Here is a 12,643-nt window from a genome sequence, read left to right on the forward strand (position 1 = left end):
GTGGAAAGGCAGTAAAAACAGCTGCAATGCGTTCAGTTTTACAATAGGCAATCGATTGGGATGCCACATGAGTTTTACCGGTCAGGTCATGAGCTAGACCTTAACTCTATTCCTGGCGGGCTCCGGCGGGACAAGAAACTGGCGGGGGGGCCGATTCGGCCCTCCCTGAGATCTCGAGAACGAAGCAAGATAGCGACAAGCGATAAACGGCATCGGATACGCATGGACAAGGTCTACAATTTTTACTAAGGTCATTTTCAGGTCAGGTCAAAGATGACGTCACAGGGGTCGAAAAAGTCAAAATGGCGGCGCTAGATATGGAGAGAGTTTTTCTCGAATAACTTTCGAATTAGTCAAGATAGGAACAAACTAAGGGCATCATCATGATCCTCTCGTCAATCCGCATCGAATGACATATATGTTGACCTCGAAAGGTCAAGGTCAAAGGTTGACCTCAGGTCACGTGACCTCGAGGTCATCATGTATATCATTCGATGCGTCTTGACGAGCTGAACACAATGAGACCATCCACGCGTCTGTATCTTGTTCCTGTACGGAGTTATTGGCCAAAAACCTTTGGTGACCTTTGATGACGTCACATGACCTCACAGCTGCCCAACAGCAAAACAGACCTCAAGGTAGTGAAGGTTGATCGTATATGAAGTCATGTATGGTATATGGGGCCATTCCGACCCGTTTTAGTGGTAAAAACAGGGAGTTGATTTTTCCCCCATTGACTTATAATGGGGAGGTCGCGAAACTGACCTGACCTTAGGTCACCGATATCAAAATTCCGAGATATACAAATTGCACATACTGGTACCCTAACTAAAGCCTGAAGAGAAGAAATTGATCGGTCAAAAACTCTAGCTCTGGCGTGATTGCAAACTTTTCTGAGGTAGGGTCACCAAACCGCCTCTGGTGACCTGACCTGAGGTCAGATCAACTCAAAATTTTCAGACATGTTGCGTAGAAGCCTTTTAGGAAAAGTCAGAAAATTTGAGCTTCCTAGCTCAACGCGTTTGGGAGAAATAACCAAAAAACCTCAGGGGGGGGGGGGCTCCTGAGGCCCCCCCCCCGCCAGGAATAGGGTTAAAGGGACCCTCCCACCTTAACATTAGATTTGAGTTGAGATAGCCAAAATGGGGTCCCTGGCTCACAATTACCGGTTTCGGCACTCACAACATCGAGAAATGCCTTAAATCGGAAATATTGAATTTCAAAATTGCAGCATTTTGATTCAGAGGGGCTAATGCATAGGAATACCCCTCTGAATGTGTGACGTCATCGCAGATATCTAACGACTTTTAAATGTTTGACTAAAACGTTTTATAGCACGCGGTGGTATATGCTGCTTTACGCGCAACAAATGCCGCACTTTCAAATAAAGTCGCTAGGAACAGTGGAGATCCCAAAAAGTAAACAAAAGTAAAAGTCTAATATCTTGAAAACCGGTGAATATTTTTCGATGAAATTTGGTAGATATTCGTTTTTGCTCTTTCTGAACTGAGCGACATCACTTTTATGCCAATTCATTAACTTTTTTGAAGGTGGGAACTGGGAGGGTCCCTTTAAAAAATGTTCATCTTTGGAGGTCAAATTACACACCATTCTACACTATTGGACGAGAGAGACATGATGCTAGCCGAGCTGATTGTTTTTAATGCCTATGTACCCACAACAATGACAACAATGCACCGCTGAGCTACGCTTCGCTTGCGTTCCAGGACCGTAGTGACGTCACAGGAAGGGACGCGGGCGGACCGCTGATGACCCGCCCGCTGTCAAAGGGCGGGCTGGGTTTGACGGGCGCACAATAGCGGCCGCGCGCGTGTTCCTGAAAGCGATAGCGAAGGCACGGGCGCCGGAAGGGTTGGACGCTTTGACCCTCTCCCAGACCTCCCGCTGTTACTGCCAAGGTTACTGCTACTGAGAAGGAAAATAAGTGACAGTGGCATTCACACAGGCTTTTCACTAATTTCTGACGTTTCGCACGTGTCGTCAACAATTCTCGTCGTCCCCTAGAGATACTTGAACGATGCTTGCACGAACACTAAGGTAACCGGCCTGTTAGCTTGAAACGCCGCCAAAAACATAGGTTGCTCCATAATATAATCTCTTCCATGCATGTGACCGGTCTGGAGCCTTTTCGCATTAGATCGATGCGCGTTTTTATCGATATAGGATCTCCATCGATCTTAGAATTTGGCGAATTTGCGATCTGAATGATGGGGTGGAGCAAGATTAGAATGGGTCTGAGCCAGGACAGTAGAATCGGAGTTGAACCCAGAGTCACCAAAATCTTACTAACTCCGACTCCGGAGCAGAATCGACATCGCTAACTGAATGGCTCAAAGTTATACCCGAAGCGGAAGCCAGTCTGCCGAAAAATAGCCGTTTTCACGACGGGCTTTCTGGCGAGTGGACTTATATGGCAGTGTTCGCCATGGGCCGGGCCAGCCAATGGGTCATGGGCTGGGCTGGGTCACGGGCTGGGCTGGGCCCTCAAATATAAATAATCGATGGGCTGTGGTGAGTGTGGATGGGCTGGGACAAGGACTGTAAAGTGGACTCAGAGGTTCGCGACTGAGCTAAAAACAAAAACTAGCTTATTACTGTGCAATACTAAAAAAAAAAACGAATGAAAGCATATATGTGCAATGTGCATTGTGCATGCTGCTCCCAAAAGATGGTTTCTTTGTGCCTATGGGTGACATATGTAATGCCTGTTTGGTGTCCATGATCCATTCATTTTTGACGGGCTGGTCCGGGCTGGACGGGCTAGACCGGGCTGGGCTTCAACAATTTTACTGTGCATGGGTTCGCGCTGGGCCGGGCTGTCAACCCATGGGCCTGGGTCGGGCTAGACTGGGATTTTGCGGCCCGTGCGAACACTGTTATATGGACTAAATGTACAAAAATCTCTTTAACAGCAAATAGGTTCATATCATGACTTTATTTTAGTATTTTAACCCTCGCATGTGTAGGGGTAGTTGGATGGACCCGCGTCCCGCCCCCTCGGTTTTTCGCGAATAATCTCGCTCAAAAAGCAGACGATCGCGACGAAACTTTCAGTACCCCAGAGTTGATCAATTTTACACATACTCTCTTTCTTTCATGAACTTGACCCAAATGACCTTTGACCCCTGGCCTTTTTCTCGAGACCATGTTTGACCGAAATCGCGATTCAGCGTATGTCAGATCACGTTATCCGCGCGTTTCCAGTCTTTTTTTGTGTTGTAAACGTCCAAACATGTCAAATGATGTTCGTCCCATGCGGCATGCATTACGGTGGGTGCCAAGGTCACGTAAAGGTCAGGTCAGGGTCATTGATCTTGGAGGACCTTGATTCACTTTTTCGAGTTTAACATGTTCCTAGCATCCGTTTGAACATTTACTTAGTAGTTACGAGCGAGCGAGCGCAGCGAGCGAAGCGAGTCTTTGCAATATAACGGAAATATATCAGTATGAGCGGCCCGGCCCGGCCCGGCCCGGCCTGTAAGACTTTTGAGAGGCTTATATCTCAGCTACCGCTAGACCGATTGGCCTGCGGTCTTTTTTGCTGGGTAGCCCCATCCCTTCTACCCCGTAATTGACTACTTTTGATACATCTCAGTGACCGTCGTGGCACGTGCCACGTGAAAAGTCAAGGGTGTTCAAGCTGTTTTGCAAAAGTAGTGATTTTGAAAGGCTCGTATCTCAGCAGCCGCTTGAGCGATTGTCTTGCGGTAATTTTTGTAGGGTAGCTGCATCCCTTCTACCAAAGGTCGGAGACTCTTGATCTATGTGAGTGACCCCCACTGCACGTGCAAAATACAAAAAGAAGAGGTGCCAAATTTGTTCCCATTTCAATAGCTCGGTAATTACTGGGGCGATTTCGCTGAAACTTGGCATACAGGTAGGCAGCCACCAGGCTATGCATTCCCATGTGTTGCGGTTAAGGTGCTACCGCACGACGTGCAGTGCACGTGCGCACGTTCAGGGGGCGCTTCCAGATCTCGAGAACGGCTGGGCCGATTATTTCAACATTTTTTTCTTCAAAAAGCGGCGCACAACTCGGGAACCAATAGAGCTACCCGACTCAAGAACCAATAGACGCAGCAAAACGGACGAGAAGGCAAACGAGAGAACTTGACGAGACACTTACGATGAGCACCTGAAAGTTGAATTTCAAGGTCACAGGTCGGGTCAAGGTCAGATCAAACACATGAAATTGGGCTTTCAGTAGCATGGGTCCAAAACACCTCTGGTGACCTGACCTTTGACCTGACCGAAAAAGTGACCTAAGTATAAATTTCGCCATTATTCCTTACGCTTTTTCGAAGGTCGCTTTCCCCGTATCGCTACATGGCCCAGGAGCCGAGCTAAAAGGGGGGTGTTCAAACACCCCGCCCACCAGCAGGGCGTGTAATTCCAGGACCCCCAGCGGGGTGTGGGTTATGAAATGCATTCATCATGGTCGTGAAGTAGGTAGTCACAATAAATTGCCAAGATTCCATTCGAGATTTTGGAAACCGTAGAACGATTGGTAATCAAAAATCGAAGATGGCAATTTGATTGTTCATGGTATGTATTGGCAGTCCAATGACGTTTACGGCATGTCTGTATGTCTATTGTCTATTCTGTGATTTTATAGGTACCCATGCTTTTTTAAACATGTGTCGTTTTTTCGAAAACTCAAATCATGACGTCACTAAAACCTCGATATCTTAAAAAAAATTGGACCCATTTTTTGGGAAACTTTGTCACAATAAATTTCTATAAATTCCCTACATGTACCTACCTACACAAAATTTGGCACAAAAAACATCGTCCCTATGCTAAAATTCTGCACCAGCAACATTCCAAGCGCTCGTGCTTACAAACGAGCCAATTGTCTATATGGACTCTCAGCTGCTCCCGGGTCATGCGCAGCGCCTCGCCGACTGAGCGTATGCCAGGCTGAGGCGACAAGCCAGCCCGTCACCGCAAGAACGGCGCTGCCTCCCTCCCCCTCCTCCCGACCCCGTCCCCCGACCGGCGCGGCATTCCTCAGGCCACAATAGTGACTCCCCTCCCTCAGCTGACCCGTCCTCAGGTGCGGTGTATACTGGACAAATACCTCTGCCGGGGCTGACGTGGTCCATGTTTGAACAAGGGATTAAGGGAAGCCTTCAAACATCTCAGACGGAGTTTTCGCCGAAACTACCAGCTAGCGCCATCCACCGGTGAACGGCGGTACTAAACTTCATTCGCTAGTTCCCGAAACGACACACCATGAAAAGTCGGCAGTGCACCCCCCCCCCCCTCCCTCATTGAAGGTGTTCCGCCACTGGAGTCAGCCGCGGATAACTCTAGGAGATGCAACCCATTCGGGCGATACGTGGCAGCCAGCGATCCTCACAAGACTTCCATCACACAAGGCGAGCACATGTTACAATCAAGCCAGATGTCTCGCATAACTCGTGTTTAAAAAAAAAAATCGTGTCCGGAGACGGTCATAGATGTAAAAACGATGGTTCCGGTCAAGCCTAGCTAAAATTCGTTTCAAAAAATAGTTTGCTTCAGTGTCACCACTGACTCCACATATTCAAAGCTGAAGGAACAAATTATTCCGTTTATTATTACTTAAAGATATCATGCAATATCGTGAAAAGAACTAAACCATGTCCAGCAAAATAAGATAAATGGGACCAAAAGTCGGCAGTGCACCCCCCCCCCCCCTCCCTCATTGAAGGTGTTCCGCCACTACTGGAGTCAGCCGCGGATAACTCTAGGAGATGCAACCCATTCGGGCGATACGTGGCAGCCAGCGATCCTCACAAGACTTCCATCACACAAGGCGAGCACATGTTACAATCAAGCCAGACCCAGTAAACATGCCCACGTCGGCCCAACGTCGGTTCAACCTCGGCCCGACATCGGCTGGACGTCGGATATGCCCGCATGTTCCGACGTCCAGCCGAAGTCCAGCCGACGTCGAGCCGACGTCGGGCCGAGATCGTTTGCCGAGGTTGACGAGATCGTTTGTCGTTGGACCGACGGGGCCGACGTCGGCATGTTTATTGGGACAACGCGCCAAAAATATCAACCGGCGGCGGGATTCGAGCCCCCCAGTCGCCGACGTCGGCATGTTTACTGGGACAACACGCCAAAAGCATCACTCGGCGATGGGATTCGAACCCCATGTCATGCGAATGCGAGGTTAGTGCGCTAACCACTACACCACGCAGCCAGCTAACGAAGGGTGTTTGTTTTGTTGTCTTATGCCCTTTCGGTCTGACAAGACCATTTCAGAGCCGGAAGGATCATAGGATGGAGACATTGGTCTTCTTGGCGAACACCCTGGGTCCAGTTAATATAGAGTCCCTGGTCCCATTGCTGTTACCACTACCTGACACTTCTTGGAAAGGGCGACCCCACAATGGATTCATATAGCCACTCTTACACACCTGCACCAACGTTTCCCAAAGTGTCCCTTTGATAAGTGGCACTTTGGCAAAGTGACACTTGCCGACTGGCCTTTCTATATGAACTGGGCCCGGCCCTGGTGAGTTGCCGGGGCTGAGCCTGACCAAAGGATAGGCCGAGCAGCCCCCAAGCACTCACCGCACCCGGCTACGGTCGAGCTCGGCTTACGGGCAATCCCAAATGGGATAAAGTTTCCCGTCCAGTCCGGATCAGGGGGTGGTGGCGTGGAGGAAGATTTGAGTTTCCTGAGGATATTTTGAATACAGAAGCTCTTTATGAAACATGAAACATGTATTTTATAATATTTTAACGGTCAAAACAACGGCCGATGTCGGTCCGACGTCGCCCCGACGTCGGCTGGACTTCAGCAATTGATCTCGGTCCGACGTCGGCCCGACGTCGGCTGGACCTCGGCTGGACGTCGGAACATGCGGGCATATCCGACATCCAGCCGACGTCGTGCCGAGGTTGGACCGACGTCGGGCCGACGTCGGCATGCCGATGCCGAGTTGCCGACGTCACCCCGACGTCGGCCGACGTCGGGCCGACGTCGGCATGTTTACTGGGGATGTCTCGCATAACTCGTGTTTAAAAAAAAAATCGTGTCCGGAGACGGTCATAGATGTAAAAACGATGGTTCCGGTCAAGCCTAGCTAAAATTCGTTTCAAAAAATAGTTTGCTTCAGTGTCACCACTGACTCCACAATTCCACATATTCAAAGCTGAAGGAACAAATTATTCCGTTTATTATTACTTAAAGATATCATGCAATATCGTGAAAAGAACTAAACCATGTCCAGCAAAATAAGATTGTGATATGGACAAATGATTATGCCAGAAGAACCGCGGAACCTACTCAAGTGTGATTGGCTTAGCTGGCCTCAGCGAGGTGAACATCTCATGCAGCAGATTTAGCATTTCTTCCTGGAAGTAGCAAACCCCACGCCGTATGTCCGCCAGTCGCTCATCAGTTGGATCCCGCAGCACGTTTATCTCACTGCAGAAAAAGGACGGCAAGACCTTGTCATCGACAGCCTGCCGCAGCATCTCCAACACGGCATCCATCGCAGCCAGCGAGTCTCGCCACTCGGTTTCCTGCCGCTGTTGGCACATCCACAGCACACATGTCTTCAGGTAGTAGGAAGAGACGTTGGCCAGCCGATCCCGTCTCTCCTTTTTCACCGCCTTCAGCAGCATCAGACAGTAGCGTGCCGACGGCGGAAGACCCCGCACCAGCTGCGCCTCCTGCCGGGAGAACGACAACCGCCACAGACGGTCGTCCTCCGCGTGCGGCCCAGTGGGCACCAGGAGCAGTGTCCTGTCCAGGCGCGCCAGCAGCCGATCCTCGGGCCAGCCGGAAGGTCGCGGCCGCGCTCGCAGCTCCGCTAGCCATGGCACGGCAGCGCTGGCGCACACAGCCACGCACGGCACGCAGTCGACAGCGCCCCGCGTGTCACAAAACGTGACGGCCGGTCCGTTGACGGTGGGAGGCCCTTCCCCACGCCGGTGACGGCGCACCGCCTCTGTCAGAGCGCGGCGTACCGCACCCGCGGTCAGGTCGCGACGGCCCGGGTGGCTGCAGCGCAGACGGCGGCCCCGCAACACCCGGTAGTAACCGAGCACGGCGCTCGGCGCCACACACGGTTCGCCCTCGGCGGCGGCCGCCTCGGTGGCCAGCGGCGACCGGCTGACGTCCAGCTCCAGCAGAAAGTCGTTGTCGGAGCGCAGAGGCAGTCTGTGACCGTGCAGGGAGAGCCAGCCCACCCGGTCGGCCACGCTGCCCGAGATGGTGGCAGAACGGATCTGCAGCCGGCCGGCCGGGTGGCAGTGGGCGCAGTCCTCGCCCCCGGCCGCCGCCGGTACCTCGGCCAGGTGTCTGTTCAGCTGCCGCCGCAGCGTCGGCCCGTGCACTTCGTTGAGAACCTGCAGGTGGACGGGCTCCGGCCGACCGTCGGCGCTGGAGGCCGGCGCCGGCTGAAAGTTGAGGCGCAGCAGGTGACGCACCTCGCGCTCCATACCACTGGTCCGCGCCGGTCGCCCCAGGTGCTCTCACAACCGCCGCTCCCACAATACACGCCGGCGACCGTTTAACGACCGAGCGCACAGTGCCGTGCAGCTCAGCTCAACACAAGGTCACCGCCAGCGCTCGGGCCGGTTGCGGGACCACCGCAGCGCGACGTTCTCGCGCGCGCGCCCGCCGCCGACTGACTCCCGCGCCGGGAGGCAAAGCTGGAAATAGTCAAGCTTGTTCCGGCCATGCCTAGAGATGCAAACTGCAGTTTTTATGCCCAACGCTTCAGGGATCAGCAATACACTGGCGATAGGAAGGTACAGGTCTCGCGAGATTAAGCAGTAGGTTTTGCACTTTTACATTTCCGGTTATATCTCAGAAACTAATCGATCTACGATGAAGCCATTTTACACGATCATGGCCGGCTTGTTACCTACCCAACAAGTCGATCGCATCTTCAGCTTGAGACGACGAAGATATAGCCTGAAGTACACTAAATTTTCTAGGTGCAAAACCTACCGCTAAAACCCGCGAGACCTGTACAAGGTACGCTTATAAAATCATTTGTCGCGTTTTTTTTTACCCCGGAAGGGAATGTTATGCCAACCAGAGGAAATTCTGGTGGCAGAATTCGTTCTAAAACTAGTTCGCATACTTGTGGAGTCATCTGCCGGTAAAGGTGATTCACTTCGGAAAGTTGCACCTCAGCATCTCAAACCAGCGAAAAAGATAACCTTAACCTAGTCAGCGGATGATCTGCAAATTGCTAATAACCGACCACTGCCAATCAGTGGCCAAGACAGGAAAACACTGCAAACATATAATGTGCAGTGCAGCAATGTCCCGGGAACCCTTCCTCGGTCACCGCTCCGGCCGTAAACCATCCCCTTCCCTCACTCAGCCGCCCGGTCACCCCGTAACGTCATGGCGTCCACAACTTCACCGCGCCGTCGAAGCTGACCGCCACTGACTGCTACCCACCGTGTCTTACGCTACTCACGAATACTGCAATAGGTTGAGGTTACAATTTTGCTGATCCGTCCAGTGTAAACATTCAAACTAAATTAACGTAACAGAACAGTTGCTGTCCTCACTCACTCCTCGTACACTGGCAATGTCACCAAAAAAGTCGTCGAACACGTGAAGAATTAGCACTTATGAACTTTGCTCAAAGCAAAGCAACGTTGGGCTTCAGTTTCACAAAACATGCTGTAAACGTACATTATTAGAAAGCAATAGTTTACAAAGATCCCGCAGACACCAAAACTATCATGATCAGGTAGTCAGTTTATTGGACGTCCATTCTCTTCGCAAGCAAGTCCATTTCGCACCGGCTTCCGCTGTTGAAGGCCAGTAACTTCATAATGAATTACAATGATGATAGGAGACGATACCGCATGTGCAGAATCTGGAATGTGGACCTGAACACGTACAATTACTGTTTTGAATGATATATTTACACTTTAAAACGTATGCACGGGATTGTTTGTTCGTCTTTCTGATACACAGTACCTATCCATATTTGAAGCGACGAGAGGCATATCATTACTCATGCTCGATCATTTAACGATCGAATTTATGATGAATAAAAAGTTTCACTATAACGCAGCGAGTTTATACGCACGAACACAGCCTTCCCCAATCCCCAGTCCAAGCTGAGGCGTATTTCACAGAGTTTGTAGTTGCGGAGCTGTTCGGGTTCGCTCTCAGCCCCACTCAGCGATCAGGTGCGGCGCCACCGCCGCCTCCAGCGGACGGAGGGAGGGCGTCACTCCCGCCATCTGACGGACGGCCGGCGGGGGCCGCCACCGCACCGTCGGCCCCTCGGTCACCTCCTGCTCGGCCAGCCGCGGCCGCTGCCGCAGCCAGTCGGCCAGACTGGGCGGCGGCCGCTGCTCGGCCTCGGCCTCCGCGCGCAGCCGCTCCAGCTCCTCCGGCGAGAGGTGCGAGAAGCGGCAGTCGTCGCCGAACGGGCAGCCGGCCGGAGTGGAGAGCCGCCAGCAGGGCCGCCGGCCCGCCACCTCCGAGCGCCACTGGTCACCGGCCGACGCCAGCTGCCGGTAGTGCTCGGCACGGGCGGCCATGTGCGCCGCGCCCCGCACGTGCCGCCGCCACGTATCGGGCGAGTAAGCGAACCGTGTGCCGCAGTAGTCGCACAGGTACTTCTTCACCATGGTGTATGGCTATATGACAGATGTCCTGGGCCAGAGAGTTGAACAGTGGCTAGGTATCAAAGAGAAATGGTAGCACACCGACATGAAAGTAACATATAACATCATCAAACACAAAAAAATAGAAAGGCAAGTTAAGGAGAAAATGCAAAAAAAGGTATAAATTTATAATCATGGGCCAGTTTCACCAATCTTAGACCCACCAGCAGCAGTTACTTTTAGCTGAAGTCACTTAAGATTTTTGCTAAGCAAGTTAACTGGAATAATTATCAGAGTTAAACTAATATTTCTATAGGAAACAGAGTTATTTCCTCTCTTAGCACCCCTAAAAACTGGATAAGTTGGCAAAATAAGTCATTAGAACATGAAAATTGAAAGGAAAGGACACATCGACAGTTCCAAGCAAGAACATCCTTTGTGTCAAATTTTTTGAAGGTGAGATTTTTACAATGTTCTTTCTCGGAACTGTCGACATCCTTCTTTTGTCGGCACATTCGTCTTCAACATAGGCTGGTGCAAAGGGAGGATTTCAAAGTAAACTGCTTTACTGAATATTTCATTAAATTAAATGCTGAATAGTAAGATGATAGGTACTCAAGATTTCAATATAATGCAATTTCATTTATGGCAAAACTCCTGATGTAGAACTAGAGAGTAGAGCCTATGCTATGACATTACCCGCAAAAAACAAGGCAAAATTGCGCATCATATGATAAAAAATGAGCACATGAAAATCATGCAAATGCACTGGAGCCGCTACAATGCATATTTTTACCCAAATTAATCAAAACAATAAATTTCCGGCTCACCCACTGAACTCTATAATGTGGAATGCGCATCGGCCGCCAAATGGTGTCCAACGGTGCCGCCATGTTGCGCAGACCAGAAAGCGGCCGCCGCCTGTGCTGGGGAATAGGGAATTCGGGACCTCGATTTACGTTTGCGGTCGCTGCATCCGTTACGCTCAAGCTATGTGGACACGGAACCCGGCATCTTACGCAGAATTGAGTGGAGAACAAGATGAAATCCTAAAAAATCATCAGCTATAAGGAACTAATACGTTAAACCCTTATAAGTAAATGGGGAAATATGAAAATTGTTATTTTGGCGCCGAGAATGATCTGAAACTATCTCAAGCATATAAAATCATGATTTCATGCACTCTTTGCAAGGTTCTATGCTTCATATTTGCATTGTTGCCCTTGCGTGACGTCATTTGTGACGTCACAAGGGTCACCATTTTTCTTCAATAACTCCCGATCAAATTGAGCTAGCGAGTTGGGAAAGCCACCAATGGACTCAGGAAGACCTGCCGAATCGAATGATATGCGACATGACCTCTTTCGACCAACTTCGTGACCTGGGGGTGCTGACCTGACCTTGACCTGAGGTCAACACCCTAAGTTGACCTGACCCGAACAAAAAGTATATCACTCGATGCGCCTGAGCTAGCTGAACACGATGATGCCAAGATTGCGGCTCTACGGCCATTTTTGGCGAAGTTATTTACCAAAAACCGAACCCGTGCCTTAGATCACTTGACCTGACCTCAGAGGTCACCGGTTGACCTGAGACCCTTACAGCGGGTTCCTACCAGTCACTCTGCATTATACTTTGCCGCATACGACCACTTTACCGCTTAATTCTAGTTTAATTAGCGGTGCATTAGCGAGGTGGGTTCAATCAACCCCCTCGGCCGGGGCAAATGTAGGTCAGGCGAGTGAATTTGAGGAATTCTGAAGATACGATCGTGTTCCCCACTCAATTCTGCGTAAGATGCCGGGTTCCGTATCTACGTAACTTGAACGTAACGGATACGGCGGCCGCAAACGTAAATCGAGGTCCCGAATTCCCTATTCCTCAACACAGGCGGCAGCCGGTTTCTGGTCTGCGCAATATGGCCGCCACCGTTAGACACTACGGCCAATAGGGTTGAAGCGGCATTGCTCCCCTGTGGGCTCACCCCATACACACACATATCGGGGTTACATGAGCACAGTAAATACGTATT

At 50.8% G+C, this 12,643-nt stretch overlaps 1 protein-coding gene across 6 annotated transcripts; it reads right to left on the reverse strand.

The window, feature by feature from the left end:
• Window positions 1-9,736: 9,736 nt before the first annotated feature.
• Window positions 9,737-11,502, reverse strand: LOC122367706 (zinc finger matrin-type protein 5-like). 6 transcript variants are annotated; one of them, XM_043341093.1, is made up of 2 exons: window positions 11,442-11,502; window positions 9,737-10,660 (listed from the first exon to the last, which is right to left on the reverse strand). In XM_043341093.1, the coding sequence occupies exon 2, from the start codon at window positions 10,633-10,635 to the stop codon at window positions 10,168-10,170; it is 468 nt and encodes a 155-aa protein (XP_043197028.1). In that variant the 5' UTR covers window positions 10,636-10,660; window positions 11,442-11,502; the 3' UTR covers window positions 9,737-10,167. The 6 variants fall into 6 exon arrangements, with proteins under 6 accessions (XP_043197028.1, XP_043197012.1, XP_043196997.1 ...); XM_043341077.1 differs by having other exon boundaries at window positions 11,408-11,465; XM_043341062.1 differs by having other exon boundaries at window positions 9,737-10,684; window positions 11,446-11,463.
• Between the last annotated feature and the right edge of the window lie 1,141 nt (window positions 11,503-12,643).

The sequence above is a fragment of the Amphibalanus amphitrite genome, unplaced genomic scaffold (assembly GCF_019059575.1).
Source record: "Amphibalanus amphitrite isolate SeventyFive unplaced genomic scaffold, NRLGWU_Aamphi_draft 000031F_arrow, whole genome shotgun sequence".
NCBI classification, from domain to species: domain Eukaryota; kingdom Metazoa; phylum Arthropoda; class Thecostraca; order Balanomorpha; family Balanidae; genus Amphibalanus; species Amphibalanus amphitrite.